Source organism: Orbicella faveolata, unplaced genomic scaffold (genome assembly GCF_042242905.1).
Source record: "Orbicella faveolata isolate gen_17 unplaced genomic scaffold, um_ofav_v1 contig_1, whole genome shotgun sequence".
In the NCBI taxonomy this organism is placed as follows: Eukaryota; Metazoa; Cnidaria; class Anthozoa; order Scleractinia; family Merulinidae; genus Orbicella; species Orbicella faveolata.
In genome coordinates this window covers 16017671-16034916 of record NW_028301536.1, presented here as the reverse complement: position 1 = coordinate 16034916, position 17246 = coordinate 16017671, and the positions used below count along the sequence as shown (strand labels likewise).

The following is a 17246-nucleotide window of genomic DNA, read 5'->3' as shown; positions in this document are numbered from 1 at the left end:
GTCCCAAAATTTTCCTCCGACATTTACTGTAAAATAAGCCTGCATTCAGCAGACACCCCTGTTAAGTGGATATGGACATCAATATTATCCCATTTTGTTGCACAAAATATGCAATAAGTGGACAATTCAAGGGCTTCTTACTTCTGAAAACTCAGCTCAGACTCCTTTAACACTGTTCAGAGATGTCATTTAAATATTCCGGATTGATGCACTGATGCGTTGACTGACTGGACATTGTGCTATGAGCAGTCTTTGATCTTCCACTATGTTACACTGTGTTACAAAATGGTTAATAATTAACTATTATTGCACAATATGTTAGACCCTGCTTAGAGTGTTCACCCTGTATTAAGCAGACATTAATGACGGTACCAAGGGTGTCCACTTTATGCAGGTTTCACTGTAGAGCTGTCCTGTTACATTCATTGCAGGCTTATGGTACAAGGTGATGGTGTTATAGGTTCACAATGCAGACAGAGGGCCATGAAGCTGTAGTCCTTTGCACATATTACAGGCCTATGGCACAAGATAGTGTTATAGGTATGCAGTGCATACAGAAGGCTATGAAACTGTATTCCTTTGCAAAAATTACCAAACTACGGTAATTGGCAATAGCATTACTTGTATGTAACGCTGACAGCAAGCTTTGCTGATGTTGTCCTTTGCATGCATTGCTGACCTAATTGGTAACAGCATTTGCAGGTATGCAATGTGACAGAGCATTAGTTACTGTATGCCTGTAAATTGTGCATGCAAATGGGTACAGACACATAGCCTCCTGTACACATTGCATGACCTTGTACTGTAGGCCTGCAATGTGTGCAAAGTACTACAGCAACATAGCTACCTGTACCTGTAACGAGCGACAAAAATTTTGAGAGACTTGGCAGTTAAATTGGATTTTGGGGTGTCTTGGACACATTTCCCCCCTTCCCCTGCAAACAGTGTTGATTTCTCTACTTCTTAGACTGCACAGACCACAGCACCTACACAACATTGAATTGGGGGGCCAGGGGTATCAGAGAACTAATGCTAGATGCAAATAAAATAGCACAAGTGCTTAAATATTGAAAAGCGTCATTTCCCGAAAGTGTCTCAACTACTTTTGTCACCCATTGTGTATGCATTACTAGCCTTTGGTCTACCTAATATTATTTCTCTGTGGTAAATAAACTGCCTTAATTATTCTTATGACCTGCATAACTCAGTATATATTGATAACTTAAGGAGAAAATGTATCCTAATCAGCCATTTAGCTAATATAGGGGTCAAATTTTGTGCCTATTTTATCCACCGCAGCCATGACATAAGGCAGCCCCTCCATAATTTGAAAAACTCTAAAATTTTGTTCTTTCCCTCTAATCCATCATGTGACCACCGTATAATATGTTTGTTCTTTTCTTACCATAACACGTTACTTCTTTCAAGGTCGAAATACAAACTTCACTGACATTTTCTTAAATAACATTGACCTTGAAAGATAGTATACAGATCAGAGATGATCAGCTTTTCTTGTGTGATCTATATATCTGAATTTGTTTTCAAAAACGGTATAGAGAAGACAGATCATGTGTACTAAAGGCATCCACTGTCAAGTGTCGATCAATACCCTTAATCGACCCTCGATCACCAATCCATCGTCATCTAGATAAACACTCATATCAAAATCTTGATCAATACTCGGTTGACAATAGATTGACACTTTATCAACATCTCAATTGACTTTCAATCGACAGTTGGTCAACAGTTGGCAGAGTGTTGACCAACTCATATGTATTGACAGTCTAGCATCAGCAGTGTTCTGCACGAATTGCATGCCTGTAATGTTCAATGTCAATGACACATCAGCTTGGAAATAAACTCTTTCGGCTTCTCATCAGAGCAAAAGCAGGTGGACCTGCAAGTTCCCAAAAAGGCATAATCTTTCCATGTGTCCTCTTGAAATTCAGATTAACAAAGATTATAACTGCTGGTATTACACTTTTAATTTCGATCTTTTAGGCTCTCTTTCTTGTTCATATTCAATTTCTACTCTTGCTTTTCTTCCTGCATGTCTTTGAGATGTTTTTTCTCGCTCCTCTTCCTCCTCAACTTCACTTTCTGTTTCTTGTTCACCTGCCTCTACTTGTAGATCCTGAAAACAATAATTTTACATTAAATTTGAGGTTACCAGAAGACAAAACAAATCACATCTTAATTACATCAATCATGTATCTGAAAACCTTTAGGACCCCAATATTAGGTCCCATTTAGGACCCCGCAAATGTTTTGTTAGCAGAATGTAGCCTCTCAACTGGATTTGATGGTGTAACCAAATTTTATCTTTAAAAGAAATTAGCAATTAATTAAAGCTAAATAGAGAGTTTATGCACAGAAGTTTTTAAACCAAGAAGATTAGTCAGAAATTTAATATGTTCTTGCTTTTAGTACAAATTTACGCACCACCTGTTAATTGGAGAGATCTCATCTTGGTTGCCTCCTCCATCGCTTTTCTTATTTTTTTCTTAGCGCAAAGAGTGATTGGGAGACTGGGAGTGAGCAAGAGGCACAAGTGGGAGCCAGCAGCAAGTGAGGCCTCTCCTTCCCATGATTCCGTGCCCCTCTTCACTAGTTAATCATTATATTTTTTACTGTTGTGTGGGCGACTGAGAACTAGACATTCATCTTGGCATTTACAACATGACGCTCTTAATAAAAGGTCAGTAATACTCCACAAAGAAGAGAAAATTTGACTTCCAGTTCATGTCTGTCTATCAAAAGCATCTGTTCTTAAACTCTTTAGTGAGTGACATAAATCAAAGCTCACCTCAATATCACTCAAATCGCTAACATCCACTTCATCTTCAGCCACAAATTCAGGCTCTTCCTCCTGTTAGCAAAAAAAAAATTATAAACTATAATCCTTAATAACCATATTTCTTTTCCCACATTCATTTGATGTTGCCTATTTTCATCTCAAGAAATAAACTATTTTTCGCATTGCAAATAATCTTTGGTAACTTGGCACCCCATCACTCTGGAACTCTCCTACAGCAAACAGTGCTCACTGTTTCCACCAGCGCTGGTAACAGTCCTTACCATACAATACACGTGCCAAATAGGAAACAACCAAACACTTCTAAACACTTGTAAACTAATCTATGGTAATACCTCATCTTCCTCCTCTTCTAGTTCCTCTTCTTCTTCCTCGTCCTCTATTTCTTCTTTGTCCAGAGCATTCTCAAATGCAGTGCTAGGAATGTTGTAAATGTCTCCATACTACAAAAAAAATTACAACAGCAATAAAGAATATTTACTAACTGTATTAGTGATAATAAAAAAAAATTATAACTTCAGGCACAGAACTAGACTGCAATCAATGGTAGTTTGTTTTTTGTAACTGAGCAGCTGCATAAATGCAAACTTAGTGAATGATGAGTGTATCAAGGACATGCTTGGGGAACTTTAAGCTAGCAGCCTGTGGTTTTGCCAAGTGTTTGGCACTCACCCATCATATATTTTGACAATTTTTTTGAGAAATGGACACTATTGATAGTCTAGCATGCATGCACTTGTAGAGGACGTTGTATTGAGTGGTCAAGGTGAAGCCCTGGCCAGAGTCATCGTGTTGCCGGTTTCCCTCTTGGACAGGACATTTTACTCCCATAGTACTGACCCTCCACCCAGCTGTATAAATGGGTAACCTGCATGTACACTGCAAATTTAAAGCTGGGGAATACTCTGTGATAGACTTGCATCCCAACTGGGGGGAGCAGTAGTTCTAAATACTTCTAGTTGCTTCATGCAATGGAAATCACAGGTAAGCACTGTGTCTCAAATGTAGACTTTACATGTACCTAAGGTAATAATCACAGACTAATAATTATTGGAATGATATAAAAATAATCATTTTTGTCATAGTAAAACTCACTGTTCCTTTCTTGAGTCTCTCAAGCAATTCTTTCTCAATGGCATTTTCTAGCTGGGCAGCTACTAAAGCTTTTCTCTAAAAGAAAAAATGCAAACCAAAATTAGCTCTGTGGGTACATTAATTCTTAAATATAAAAGGCCAGTGTACATGTAGATGGTTGAATAAATAAATAGAAACCAAGATCACTGACCTCTCTTGTTTTTTCTCTTCTCTCAACCTTCTTGTTTACTGTCACAAGTTTTTTACTGAAAAAAAATATATATTTGTGAAAATATAACTAAGGCTATCGAAAAAGAATAGACTGAAAAATGTGTCAGTGTATCTTTTTTGAAGTAACCAAGTGTGCTTTGCCTTAACACACATTATAGTAACACTCCCATAGCTACCATGTTTTTCCCTACCTTGTTTTAAGTCTAAGTTTCCGCATCCTTATCAAGTACTGAAAAAGTAAACAGAAAAGAGCATTACAAAAAAGCACACCTTGATTTTCCCTGTTTTTTTATCCTAATATCCATTTCAAATACTATGACTTCAGTTTAAAATTTTACAAGAAAAACTGAATCTTAAAACTCTAATCAGTGCCAGACCTAATTGACCTATAAACATTTTTCTGGACCACAATCAAACAACTTCAATCTGCCTAAAACTTGTAATCATGCATGCCTGTCAACCCCATCTGACATCTTAAATCAATCCAGTTTTTACTGTACTGTCTTAATGGAACATTCTTAGAACCATGTGCATTGTGCATTTCACATAACCTTTTACCTGGACTATTTTGGTATATCTCTGCTTGCATTTATGTATACTAAAGTTCGGCCAGTATATCAGGTTCTTGTCTATTTGTTCCAGTGCTTTCTCATAGTTTTTGGAGAGCTTTATTTTTTCCCACATCTTAGCTGGAGAATGAGCCCTCTCTATTGTTTTCATATAAAGATAACAAACACCTATGTATAACAGAATAAAATGTATATTAGAACACATAAGATGTTTATTGCAGATCTGTAGAAAAATTAATAGCAAGAGGTTTTGTCCCCAGTGCAATTACAACACATACATTTTGTTATAAGCTATATGTGAAGATAGTAACGTGGCTGAATAAGTCACTTCAGTAGATTAATTAAGTGCTGGACAAGTGAGTCATGATTGGTTTTGGTTTTACTTGGACAAAAAAGTGGCAAGTGTTTATGTGGACAAGTGTAGTTGATGCAGAAGCAATAATTACTTTTTGGCACTGAAATAAAAACCACTCTAGTTGACAGCTCAGCTACACTACTCCCACCAGTTTAGACTGTTGATTACTTTTTGTTCAGTTTCTAGTTTATGGTTGATGGTCATTCAACAGACATGATGTAACAAGGATAGCCTGCAGAGTAGGCGAGATTTTTTCCAGCGAGCACTCACATCGTAAAAAGTTTAGCCGCCATCTTGAATTTTTCATGCAGTAGAAGACTGGGGAGAGAATGAAAGTTTTACCAAGGGGATGAATGATAGGCAAGAGGAAGGATAGGGGAGGGGTGGAGCGAAGAAAATCTCACCCGCCCGAGGTCATTGTTCTTTTAGGAAACTCCATTCGCCTACGAATGGAGTTTCTGATTGGTGCGGCTTGACCCTGCCTGTCAATTGTCTGTCAGTCAGTTTCGTTTCGTTCGTGCGGGTAAGAAACATGGCAAACTCTGTCGAAAGTGATGTTGTTAGTTTCGATTCCGCTCTCGAGGAATCTCTCAAGCGTTTATGTGAACTTGGAATGTCTCGCGAATTACGAACGGAGCAAAAAGACGCAATTTCCACACTGGTATCCGGAAAAGATATGTTGGCAGTGCTACCCACTGGCTTTGGGAAAAGCTTAATATTTACGTAAAATGGGGTTGACTAGCCTACACGACTTCTACGGTTCGTGACATTTGCACATTTGCTGTTCTCTGTTCGGTCACTCGACCTTTCTTGTCGTTTCACTCGTGTTCATGAAGGGCACTTCATGTTGTGTAATAAGGAGGAATTTTAAGTGGAGTTGAGCCGTTAGATCGTGCTATGGCAAATTTTTATAAGTCATAGGTCTGCATGGTTTGCGCTGTTATCTGTATGTCAACTCGTTGAGTTTGACACCTCTGTAATTTGCCATGTGTTTATGCATTGTTTAGGCTCATTTCTATTGCAAGATATGCTTTTAAGTCTCCATGAATTTGCTTTTGAGGGACAAAATATGAAATTTACCGTGAACATGTTGCTTACTTGCATTCTATATTGTGACACCAGGCCCGGCTGTGACTAGAACTGTTTACAAGCACAGTAGGTAGATCCTTGTCATGGATATCATATTTGTTCTCGTACGATTTCCTTCGGAGACGCTGTAGCTTTATTTTGAGAAAGCTATACGTTTGTCTAGAGACATTCTTATGTTTCTTGCAGCTATCTGATCGAGCTTATGTTTCTCTTGCTGTTTACGCACAAGTCCTGTTAACTGTTTTGCGTGTTTTATATGCCATTGTTCGGCTTAGTTCAGGCAAGATCATGGTTTCGATCCTCCATGTGGATCTCATCAGTTGCCGGTATTTCTAAAATACTCTGTACGTCTGAAGTCACTAGCGCAACACGTACCTCTGTGAGAATGCAAGACATCCTGCGGCTTGGCACAAACCTCTCGTGGTATGTACCCTTGTGAGACTTCCGGTGTCGAGAAAACCTCATTTTGATTGGTTACCCGCTCATTTCCGGAAATGCAGTGAAGCGCAACTAATCAGGAGGTGTTTCGCATTTTAACGGACTTTTCGGGCAGGCATCTTCTCGTTTTTCCCCTCCCCCATCCCCCACCATCTAACATGGCGGTCTAAAAAGGCGGTCGCAAGGTTGTAACGCTAACAATTGTAACGCTAACAATAAGACGCCCCAATAAGACGCCTGCACTGCAGGCTATAACAAGGAAGTTACATAAGTACACTGGAAGTTACAAATCATTTCTTAACTTTCATGTAGTTCCCTATTCTTTTATTTTCTATTCACTCACCATCCTTCTCTTTAACTGTAGCATATCTACTGTTTGCCAGTGGGCAAGACTGTCTGTTGCACAAGCCAGTCACATTATATTCATTTCGACAAAATGTCTGAGTCGCAGTTCTGAAACACAAACATGAACTATCTTGTACTTGTTGCTTTATGAGACCTTTTTATGAGATCTAACCCTTGTACATTGGATGTTCTTGGGCAAGTATGACTGATTAATGGCAATATTATGACTTGAGAAAGTTAAGACGAAAATAGAGCAAACATCGGTAACAGATTTTGCACTGAAGCTCAACAACCCAAGACATAAGTGTGGTTATGGTCCCCCCTGCAGAATACTTACTTGACTTTGAAGGAACAGAAGCCTTGATTTATTACTTGCCATATTACCTGAAGACGTAGAAATAATGTTAACCACTTGTTACAATCCTAGTTCGTAAAGTTTACAAAGCTGATCATTACAAAATATTTCGGACAACAGAAGTATGAACCACGTGCGTTTTAAAAACAACTCATCAACTGGCCTCATCGTGTTGCATCTTCTCTCAGGTTTGGTAAGAACATAAGTGGACCTTAAAAGAATCAAGTTGTGCGTTACTAGATGTAAAAGGATCCTTTTGGAAGATTAGACAGACTTTTCAATCACAGCAAAACTCAGCAAAACCAGCAAAACTACAAAACTATCACGCTTCGACTGCTTAACTTAGCGACCACCCATCTAGATGGCCAATGATAAATTTGACTAGGGAGGGTAGAGGCAAACAAACTCCCATCTCCTGCGGTGGGACAGCACCGGGGCAGGCAGGTTCAAGTTTGACAAGTTTGGGTCAAGAACTCACGGAGACTCACGCATATGACCCAGACTTGAGCACTCTTGCATCTTCAGCAAGATAAATACTAACAACGAGAAGTGAGAATACTTGTTTTGTGTTTTTAGGTTTGGAAAGGCGCCGTTTTAAGCGAGATAAGAAATCGACTTACCCTATCCCCGAAGAGTTTGTTTTTTGATCATCTGTGGAAACTCTCGGACTTGCTTCTTCTTTCCTCGCCAATAGCCTTTTTCTCCGCATTGACACGAAATGGCAGAGTTGAATAACCACGCCGTGTTGCACGAGGAGGAGGATACTGAAGATGGTGAGTGTGTAGACATGTGTTGTTATGTTATTTTAAGTGTTTAAGGGCTTGAAAATCTTGTTTAAATTTGAAGAGAGTGTAATTTGAAAGCTGTGCCTTTGCCAGCTGGGCACGGAAAGCAATTAATAAACAAATTACCGGTAGTTCATTGTTTTCTCTCGCTGAAAGTCTCATTTTGTAACTCCTTTATTCTTTTTCAATGACTTAGCACTTTCTGAATTAATTCATTGAATGTAGAACGTCTCTTTTGCATGGCAACCATTTTACAGCATGGGGAGTCCAATGGCGCCGGTTCCGATCAGTTCGAGAACACTTGATATTGAACCACCTTTACTGTAGCTTAGCTTATAAACATTGGGCTTACTAATTCGAAAAATTACCATTTTGTCGTTTTATTAGAGTACTATGAATTAACTCTAAATTCTTCGCTCATAACTAAAATAATAAGGAGCTGGACTTTCATGAGTACCTGAGGCATTGAAATTTGAGAATTCCATGCAGCTGGATTTCGTTTTCGTAAATAATTAATTCTGTTTTGATCATGGCGTGAGCGAAAAATGCCCTTTTGGAAATGACCAGCGAATTGCAACAAATTTCATAGTTCAAGAAATGGTCATGATGTGCAACGAATTAAAAATAATTAAAAAGCCTACTTAAGCTCAATTAAGCTAATTAAAGTTACTTTAAATAGTTGCGGCTGTCACAACAGGTATAACTTACGGTAAGCTAATTTATTTCATTATTTAGATGTTGATGACATACTGGGATTTTTTTTCTGGTACCCAAAATTTGAGGATGTACATATACTATAATTTATATTTCATATGTGAGCCCTGGATATTGATGTCATCATTGTAAGGCACATGTCAGCCAATAATATTTGAGCATCCCTTTCACATGCAAGGTCATGCAAGATGTCTTAGATTTGGATATTTCATCAATATCCATTTAGCACACAGAACATTACATGGCTGCTTAGGGATACAAATGTTATCTTCTTGTGATGATGTTATCTCTCAATCATCTGCTGCACTCACCCATGGGAAGTACCATCAGCACTTGAAGATAAAATTCATATCTTTGCATGGTCATGTAAGATCCTCTAAATATCACAACAGCTCATTGGGTGAATGAATTATAAGTTTTGACAGGCAACTCTGTTTCATGATCTGAATACCATTTGAAGTATTTATGTTTTAGTATCTATTAGCTTAGAAAAAATAAGTCCTCAATGCCCCAAATGCATGTACATGTTTTTACTTCTGGTTTAACTTGAAACAACCATAATTTAGAACTAGCAATTAAGTTAACACTAAGCTACCCCAAAGTAAAGGATATTTAAAGTGGAGTGAACAGTTCTTGAATGATCTGATATTACACAAACAGTTTTTCTCTATGTTTAATGTTCTTATCAATTGCACGATTTGATTGACAAACTACATTAAAAGGTCAATGCAGGATGCAACAAGTAAACAAGTCTGTGTTAAATAATTATTTTAAACTTGGCTCTAACAGTTAGCATTATGCTGAGATCTGGGAGAATAAAAATACAAATAGACAGAGACATGTTGAAACTCCACTAGCAGGTCATACATATATAATCATAGGACAACAAGATTATATCTGGAAAGTTGTGTACTGATTTATGCTGTACAGGCTGAAAAGATTACTGCCTTCCCTACTCTGGCTGTGGGTAAAGTCAGACTGTATGTTGCTATCCACATCCAGTTCATCCCAAATAGGTTTGAAAGGATTTGGTTGTAGTTTTGTTTTGTCGACACTGGTGTTATGGTCAACTCTGTTGATATCTTTGTCTGGGAAATCAAGTTTTGGTTTGATTATTTCAGTTCTGGTGCTCTCAAATTCTTCCTTTTGCTCAGCTTTCTATGAATATTCCATAGAAGAAACTGGTGAACTACAAAATAGCAATCTCCTCTCGTGGTGTTATCATCATTAACATTGTGAAGACAATGTAGAGCAGAAAAATTAGCTTGATTAAAGTTTAAGGTTATTCCCCTGGAATAAACAATCAATAGATTTTTGTTCAAACTTTGTCCACTGAATATTTATTAAAGAGAACTTTAATTATAAAATAAAAAGGGGGGCGCCCTTGCTCGTTAAGGAGGAGTGAGGCATTGAAAATGTCCCATTTTGGCATTATTTAATGCTTATTACAAGAACGCATTCCAAGTTATGGTAAAATCTTTGTGAGCTCAGACTCATGAAAACATGCCTCAAACTACAGCCAACACTTGCGTGAGACACAAGTAAACTTTTTACGTTTGATTTTGACAGACAGCTGAATCCTTGTTGAAATATTGGAACCAAATTGCTTGCCATGGCTATCAAACTGCAAAATAGAAAAGACTACAGTGCAGCTGCTATTTTCCTTACTTCTTCAATTTTCAGCAATAGAAGTCAGATCAGTCTTTTCTCACATAAAGTTGATGATTATTTGATTAAAACGACTGGAAAAAAAATTGGCGTGCCTGAGCTCATTGGTGAGCTATAGCCATTTTTCAACTGACAAAACTCAGTATCGAGGCAAATGTGCCATGTTTTCAATGTGTGCATGTGTGAGCACGCGTTAGTGACGCTATAAATTATGCGCAGTAAGGATGCGCAATGCAAATGTGAGGAATCACCTTAAGACTCTTAGAGCTGGGTCCATTGTTTGTCTGATGTATGTAGTTTTGTATTTTTGGCAGGCCATCATGTTCACTTTCCAGAGGATGTTACTGCTAACACAGAAATACAACTGCGTATGAAGGGAGAATCAATACTTAATGCTCACTTGGGCTTTCTCCAGCACAGACACAAGTATGAAATACAACTCACTGTTCCAATAGCTCCAGGATCCACATCATTAACACCTGTTATCAATACACCTTTTATAGCTGTAGGAAATGTCAACAGTCTGGGTGAGTTCATTGAAGATATAGAGGATATTTCATGGCCGCAGGGAGATACAAAATTTCTCTGAGTGTTTAAAAATATTTCACGTGTGAGCATGGTGAACGAGTGAAGTATTTTTCAACACAAGAAGAGAAATTCTGCATCTCCAAGCAACCATGTAATTTTCCTTTTATTATATGAAATTTTCACAATACATAACAATGTTTCAGGCAATTTTCCGAAGATTTCCGACCACTTTCTGAAGATTTCAGAAGATTTGTCAAAAGTTGTCCGAAGGCCAGACGAACATTTCCAAATGTTTTTGGAAAATTTCCGGCGATTTCCAAAGATTACTGAAGACTTCAGAACAAATTTAAGTGAAGTAAAGTACATATGTGAAAAATAATTTCTGCTTATTTGAAAAGCCTTTCAAAATACAGAAGAATGGAGTTTTTCTTTTTGAATTATCTTTTTTCGTTTTAGAGATATTGACATTTTTCTATTATGCAAATTAGATCAGTGATGACGTCATATTGTTTGCAACTAAAAAGTGGTAAAATACTGAATAAATGATATCTCTGGAAATATTGAAGTAGTGTTCTTGAAACTTGGCACCACAAATGTGCATCACAAAAAAAATGACACCCTTATGCACTTTAAGGTAACAAAACTGATATAAAAAAATGATAACACATATGTGTGGATAAAAATGGTATCCTTGCATGTGGGATATTGGTTTTACCAATTTGCTACCACTAGGTATACCACTATTGAATAAGTTTTATATAATAAAGGTTCATAATATTCACTCCAGTTTTGTTACACATGTTAATGTGATCACCAAGTTTAAAATTCCTTCATCACTTGGTTTTTTAACTAACATTTTAGCAGATGGTAAAGGTCATGAAATCACACTGGAGCTAGATGCACACAAGGAAGGACTCCTTAGGGACAAATTTGTGCTTAAAAATGAAGCTGAAGAAGAATTTGTGATTGTGCTTCATGCAAGAGTTCTTGGAGCACGTAAGGGAACTCCCATGCTGAAGGAAAAAATACGATGCATACACCATGCAAAAGATGAAGAAGAAGAACACAGTGACTGGACAGGCTTTGAATGATGAGAGGAGCAGTCATTAGTAGATACAAAGATAATACTGTTAGTGTATTTTGTGATTTAATCCTCTGCTCAAAAGCTGCTTTTTACATTTTTAATAGCTGTGACTTTTTCAGGGTTGGGGGGCAGGGGCGAACCAGCTCAAGGTCCAAACCCTTACCCTTTCATGTACCATTTTTGACAGGAAAGCTAATCCTTTTAGAAAACATCCTTTGAAAATGGTACCAACTCTCCACCTGGAACATTCTTGCACACTCATTCACTAATTTTAATATATAGATTTAGCCCAGCCTAAAAGCAGAGCTCCTGTTGAGTTTTGTAACTTTGTGGTGAGTTTTTTTATATTGTTTGACCTTCTATTTTGAGTTTAAGTAATCTCAAACTACACAAAACATAAGCAGTGAAAAACATTTTTAAACAAGAAAAATTTATAGTTTGGTTCACTTTTAATCCTGGGTTAGCGTTAACCAGCTTCTGAACAACCCGGCCCTGATTACGACAAGTTAAAACTCTGCTTGAGCCCACAATCCAATCGAAAGCCAGCAATTAGTCAGTGGTCAACTTACAAAAAATAAACATGTGATCTCTATGAGCTCTAAACTTGAGCCAGCGATATGGTCAGGTGATACTGGTCAGTGATTACCTTGTTTTGACAGGTGTCAATTATTGACCATAACATGGATGTCCAATATCAAAGAAGTACTCTATAAACTAAGGCTGCATGTCTCAGCCAACCTCTTAGCTGGAGTATGGCTGCCATGTTGCACAACTCCGTCGTCACCATCATCATGCATACACGCCCATGAGCAATACTGCTAGCAACAATAACCATGAGAAAATCAATTTATGGGTTTCCTTTACTTTCCTATATCCACAATGGACCGTCAGAGCTCCGCTATTATCATATGACTGGACAGGTAGATGAAATAATTTTGTTTACAGTCTGACTGCTCTAACCAAGGCCGCTTAACAAAATTTTCTACAAATTTAACGAATAAAAATCCTGGAGGTTAACAACAGTGTTCCAACAAATTATTAATGTAATTGTGTGGTACATAACAAAGGCAACAGATCTGTGGTCACTTTGATCATTAACACTTACTATTTTAGAACTTTTAAAATGTAAGTGATCAATTTGCAAAGAATTTACTTAAGTGGCCTTAGTTGGAGTACCGTTAGTTGCACTGTAGCTGTCCTCCTGTGTTTTAATAATAAAATTAACCACTGAATGTGCATGAAATACATGTAACACAGTTATTGCCTTTGCATGTCCAGTATCATTCTCCTGTTTATGTAGTAAACAAAATAATGAACACAAGGTTTGTTATTTTCCAGTCATTTTATTTGAAAGAAATTTTATCATTGCATATAAATATTTCAGCAAAGCTCTTCACGGAAAGCTTATTACTCACTTTAAATTCACGTTATTGAATGTAAACCACTCATCCTTTTAAACTGGTCCTGTGTAGTATGCTGTCATTTAATTTTACTCCAGGGAGACACATATTCTCTTATGCTATCATTTCAACCTGTTTCAAAGTGTAAAATGCACACTTCTCCTTGTTACAACAAAAAGTTCTTCCTCTTTTATTTGTTTTAATTAAAAAGGTATGAAAACAGTGTACTGTTCAACAGAAATCCACCTTATCAACATGTGAGACACTTTTAAATATGAAGTCATTATTTGTGGTTCATACTCTAAGTTATCATTTTCTTGTAATTAAATGTACAGTACAGTAGCACTGATGCTTAAAAAGTAGGCAATATATAGCATATGTAAAACAATCATTTTGTGGATAAATATTCTTACATGGATAATGCACATTCCATTTTAAAGTCATTATCATTTGTAACAGTAACTTTCATAAATCTGCCAATTAAAATTTGCCAACACTTACAATTCAATTGAACTTTAAAGTTTTTCTATCTAAAATAACAATGTTTTGAGCTTAGTACAACAGTAGCTATATTTTATGTAATTCATAGATTTGATCTTATTATACCATGATGTTATAATGATGATTAATGGTACACTTCAACAAAGACATCTAAAGTAAGTAAAAACAAGCACACCAAAGTATAAAAATAAAATGGATATATTAGTATATGTATGTGCAGTGTGCAATATTGGGTAAACTGTTAAAATGTTTTGTCTTCTTTGGAGTCAAAGGCTAGATTTCATCATCATCCCAGGAGCTGAGGGGAATTCATGGGTCGTACTTGTATCATTTGCTACCACTATCAAATAAAATTTAACCAAATGTACAGTTATTTTTTGTTCTGAGATGTGTTGCTGAATCTTGAATGTTTGTTTTTAGTACAGTCACATAAGACAAGCTCCCTGTGGTTGAGGTGCGTTAAAAGCTGTATTAATGAGAAAGTCTGAAACAAAAGCTGGTAAACTTGCTAGCCATATAAGAGCATACTTGGCATCTTTGCCAACTAAGTAGCGGTCACACGGAGAACTTGATATAAGGGCATCCACTATTGTGTTGACAACTTCGTTGATATCCAAATTACGGTATATTTTATTTCTCAGCACTTCAACACCTGAAAAATTTGTTGATAATCAAACAAGCCTACATTAGAGTTACAAAATTATCAGCACACTCTTTAAACTTGAGTCAAACATTTTGTTTTTCTAAGCAAAACTTTAGTAAGTTCCTTGTCATACTTTAATAATATTACTAAAACATGATATGCTAGTCAGTACACTGCCCCTTTGAGCATAAATTATCAAGGTGAGAAGCTTGGAGTATGAGCAGAGTACTGGGACGTTGTTAATACAGTTAAAACAAGAAATAATGGAGCAATAGACTTGGAAGAACAATGATGGGTCAACCAACATTGTGAGCTTATTTTGACACATTGCAGGAGGAAGAATTTTGAGTGTGTATCTGAAACATCTGGGAAATACACCCCAGAAGTGAGGCAGGCCTGTACCCAGTCACTGTCTATCCAGTCAGAAAAAAGCAATTTAGCTGAGGGCATCTAAAGCAAGACTACCATGCTGAACACTGGGCATTCTGGGAATGGCTCCAGATGGCCTTAGTTTTATTGTGTATCTTTCCAACTTGACAACTAGTGAGTGGGTTCAAGTCAACAGCTAATAGTTTTTTCTTTGTACCCCAGAACAGATCGATACCTGCATTTAAGTACTCCTCTCCATATTCATTCTTTAGCTCATCACTCAGCATGTTCCATGCCTGTCTTAGTTGCTGCTCAAACACATTAGGGGCACAGATGTTGGTTAAAAATGATCCTGGTTCAAGCATACTGACTTTGATTCCCCAAGGCTGCATCTCACGCCTTAAGGCATCAGAAAATGCCTCTACACCATACTTGGTCACACTATATGATCCATAAAAGTTGAATGAAACTCGCCCTATTGAAATGAGATGGTAAATGAGTTAAAATTAATTGGTGTGATTTTAAGAGTGGTTTTCAGTTGAGTGTCGTAAAACCAAAACCAAACCAATTACTTACCAATTAGACTACTCAGCCAATCTCGAACCGTTAAAACCAAAACCAAATTATGGTCACATGAACAATAATTTCTTAAGTTTTAGCTATAGCTATATGAATTTCAGAATTGGAAAGAGCATGTTTTAAATTTTTTGGTCCTAAAATTATGTCATTGAAAGGAAAATATCAACTGCTTCACCTTCACCGTCACATTCAGTCTTTCTTTTCTATGAATGGGAAGGATTTTTCCAAGTCATCATGTTACTTTCCAGAAGGTTTGTCTTCCTTTGAGATAATTATTCTGTTTAATCAACAATATAATATTTTTGTAGCCTTGTGTCATTCACCAACCTGTCAAACTGCAGAGAAAAACCCTTACGTGTAGCCTCTGCTGTGGATGCTCTGTGGGCTTGTCACACAGTCATTACTCCTCAAGCCCAGTAGCAGGCTCCTTGAGATTCTGTGACAAACCCAAAGCGCATTTGTGTAGGGAGACTAGCCTTAATGTACAAGTACCTGCAATGCTTGATAAGTTAACTACTCGCCCACGGGTCTTCTTGATTAATGGGAGAAAGGTTTTAGTGACATCAATCATTCCCCATAGATTGACGTCGGCACTGCGTCTGAAGATGTCTAGTGGCGTCCATTCGATGGGGCTGAAGTAAAGAATTCCAGCATTGTTTACCAGGCCCCACAATCCAGCTGAAAGACAAATTAAATACTGTCTGGCAATTTTACAGTATCCTAAGTCCTAAATCCTAAGCACCTGTCCCTTTAAACACTTGCTTCAAATGATTATAAGAGAGTTCAGGCAAGGTATAACTTCTTTCACGAATTATAGCATTATCACACAAATGTCATCATTTGACGATAACTAACAACTGCACCAATTAGCAGGAGGAAAAGAAACAGTGGTAAACAATCTGGTTGTTGTTGTCAAATCATGCCACATTAATTTCAAAAACTATTGAATTTCATTTTACTTAATGCCATACCAAACAGTGTTGATATACATGTTATTGCGGTTGTTAATGGTACCGTCACGCAACGCTTCTTCCTCACTGCGCGGCGATCGTCACGCAATGCTGATCGATCCGGGAAAATTGCAAAGCGTGCCCAAAGAGCTTGCACAGATCTGAAAAGTAGCTAGGCTACTGCAGAAACCACCCACCCCTTCCTTTCCCAGTGTAGAATGTCGAATTTCTGATGAATTCTGCCAAAATTATTGGGTACTTCACAATGACGATCAATGACTGACTTTTGGAAACATGCGCGCAACTGATAAATACAGTTTGCAACGTACCAGAAGAAATTTCCTTCTTCACCTCGCTGTATACATCTTTGATCTGTTGAGAGTTGGTCACATCCATCTGGAAAGTTTTCAGTTTGTCGCTCGTCACTGATTTCAAACCCTGCTCTCCTTCTTTCGTTAAGCAAGTCGCCAACACAAAAGCTCCCATCTTGTCCAGTGTGATGGCTGTTTTCCTTCCGAAGCCCGAGTCGCAGCCCGTGATAAGAACATATTTTCCCTTCAAGTCAATTTTTGACCTTGGCAACAAACACGCGACAAAATAGATAGTGATCAGGGAAATAATGACCAGGAGGATCCACGATGGCAATAAGGATAGAAAACTCGCAGGATTCATTGTCCCGTCGGTGAGTGCAGCACCTCAGCCCACAAACCGAGAGAGGGCTGGGAAGAACTTGACGTCGTCACGCGATCTTCAC

At 37.6% G+C, this 17246-nt stretch overlaps 3 protein-coding genes across 4 annotated transcripts; 1 reads left to right on the top strand and 2 right to left on the bottom strand.

Moving 5' to 3' along the window:
- Positions 1–1382: 1382 nt before the first annotated feature.
- On the bottom strand, positions 1383–7633 carry LOC110049683 (protein MAK16 homolog). Its single transcript, XM_089292160.1, has 10 exons — positions 7435–7633; positions 7254–7300; positions 6915–7024; positions 4679–4857; positions 4312–4349; positions 4101–4155; positions 3911–3985; positions 3151–3258; positions 2807–2869; positions 1383–2134 (listed from the first exon to the last, which is right to left on the bottom strand). Exons 1-10 carry the CDS (start codon positions 7447–7449, stop codon positions 1976–1978), a joined length of 849 nt encoding a protein of 282 aa, XP_089148286.1. The 5' UTR covers positions 7450–7633; the 3' UTR covers positions 1383–1975.
- A 90-nt stretch (positions 7634–7723) lies between these two features.
- On the top strand, positions 7724–14324 carry LOC110049285 (adipose-secreted signaling protein-like). 2 transcript variants are annotated; one of them, XM_020755084.2, is made up of 3 exons: positions 7724–8044; positions 10753–10965; positions 11831–14324. In XM_020755084.2, exons 1-3 carry the CDS (start codon positions 7990–7992, stop codon positions 12055–12057), a joined length of 495 nt encoding a protein of 164 aa, XP_020610743.1. In that variant the 5' UTR covers positions 7724–7989; the 3' UTR covers positions 12058–14324. The 2 variants fall into 2 exon arrangements, with proteins under 2 accessions (XP_020610743.1, XP_020610737.1); XM_020755078.2 differs by having other exon boundaries at positions 7726–8044; positions 11828–14324.
- Positions 13374–17246, bottom strand: LOC110050277 (short-chain dehydrogenase/reductase family 9C member 7-like). The gene is made up of 4 exons (XM_020756190.2): positions 16822–17246; positions 16035–16220; positions 15199–15438; positions 13374–14603 (listed from the first exon to the last, which is right to left on the bottom strand). Exons 1-4 carry the CDS (start codon positions 17162–17164, stop codon positions 14377–14379), a joined length of 996 nt encoding a protein of 331 aa, XP_020611849.2. The 5' UTR covers positions 17165–17246; the 3' UTR covers positions 13374–14376.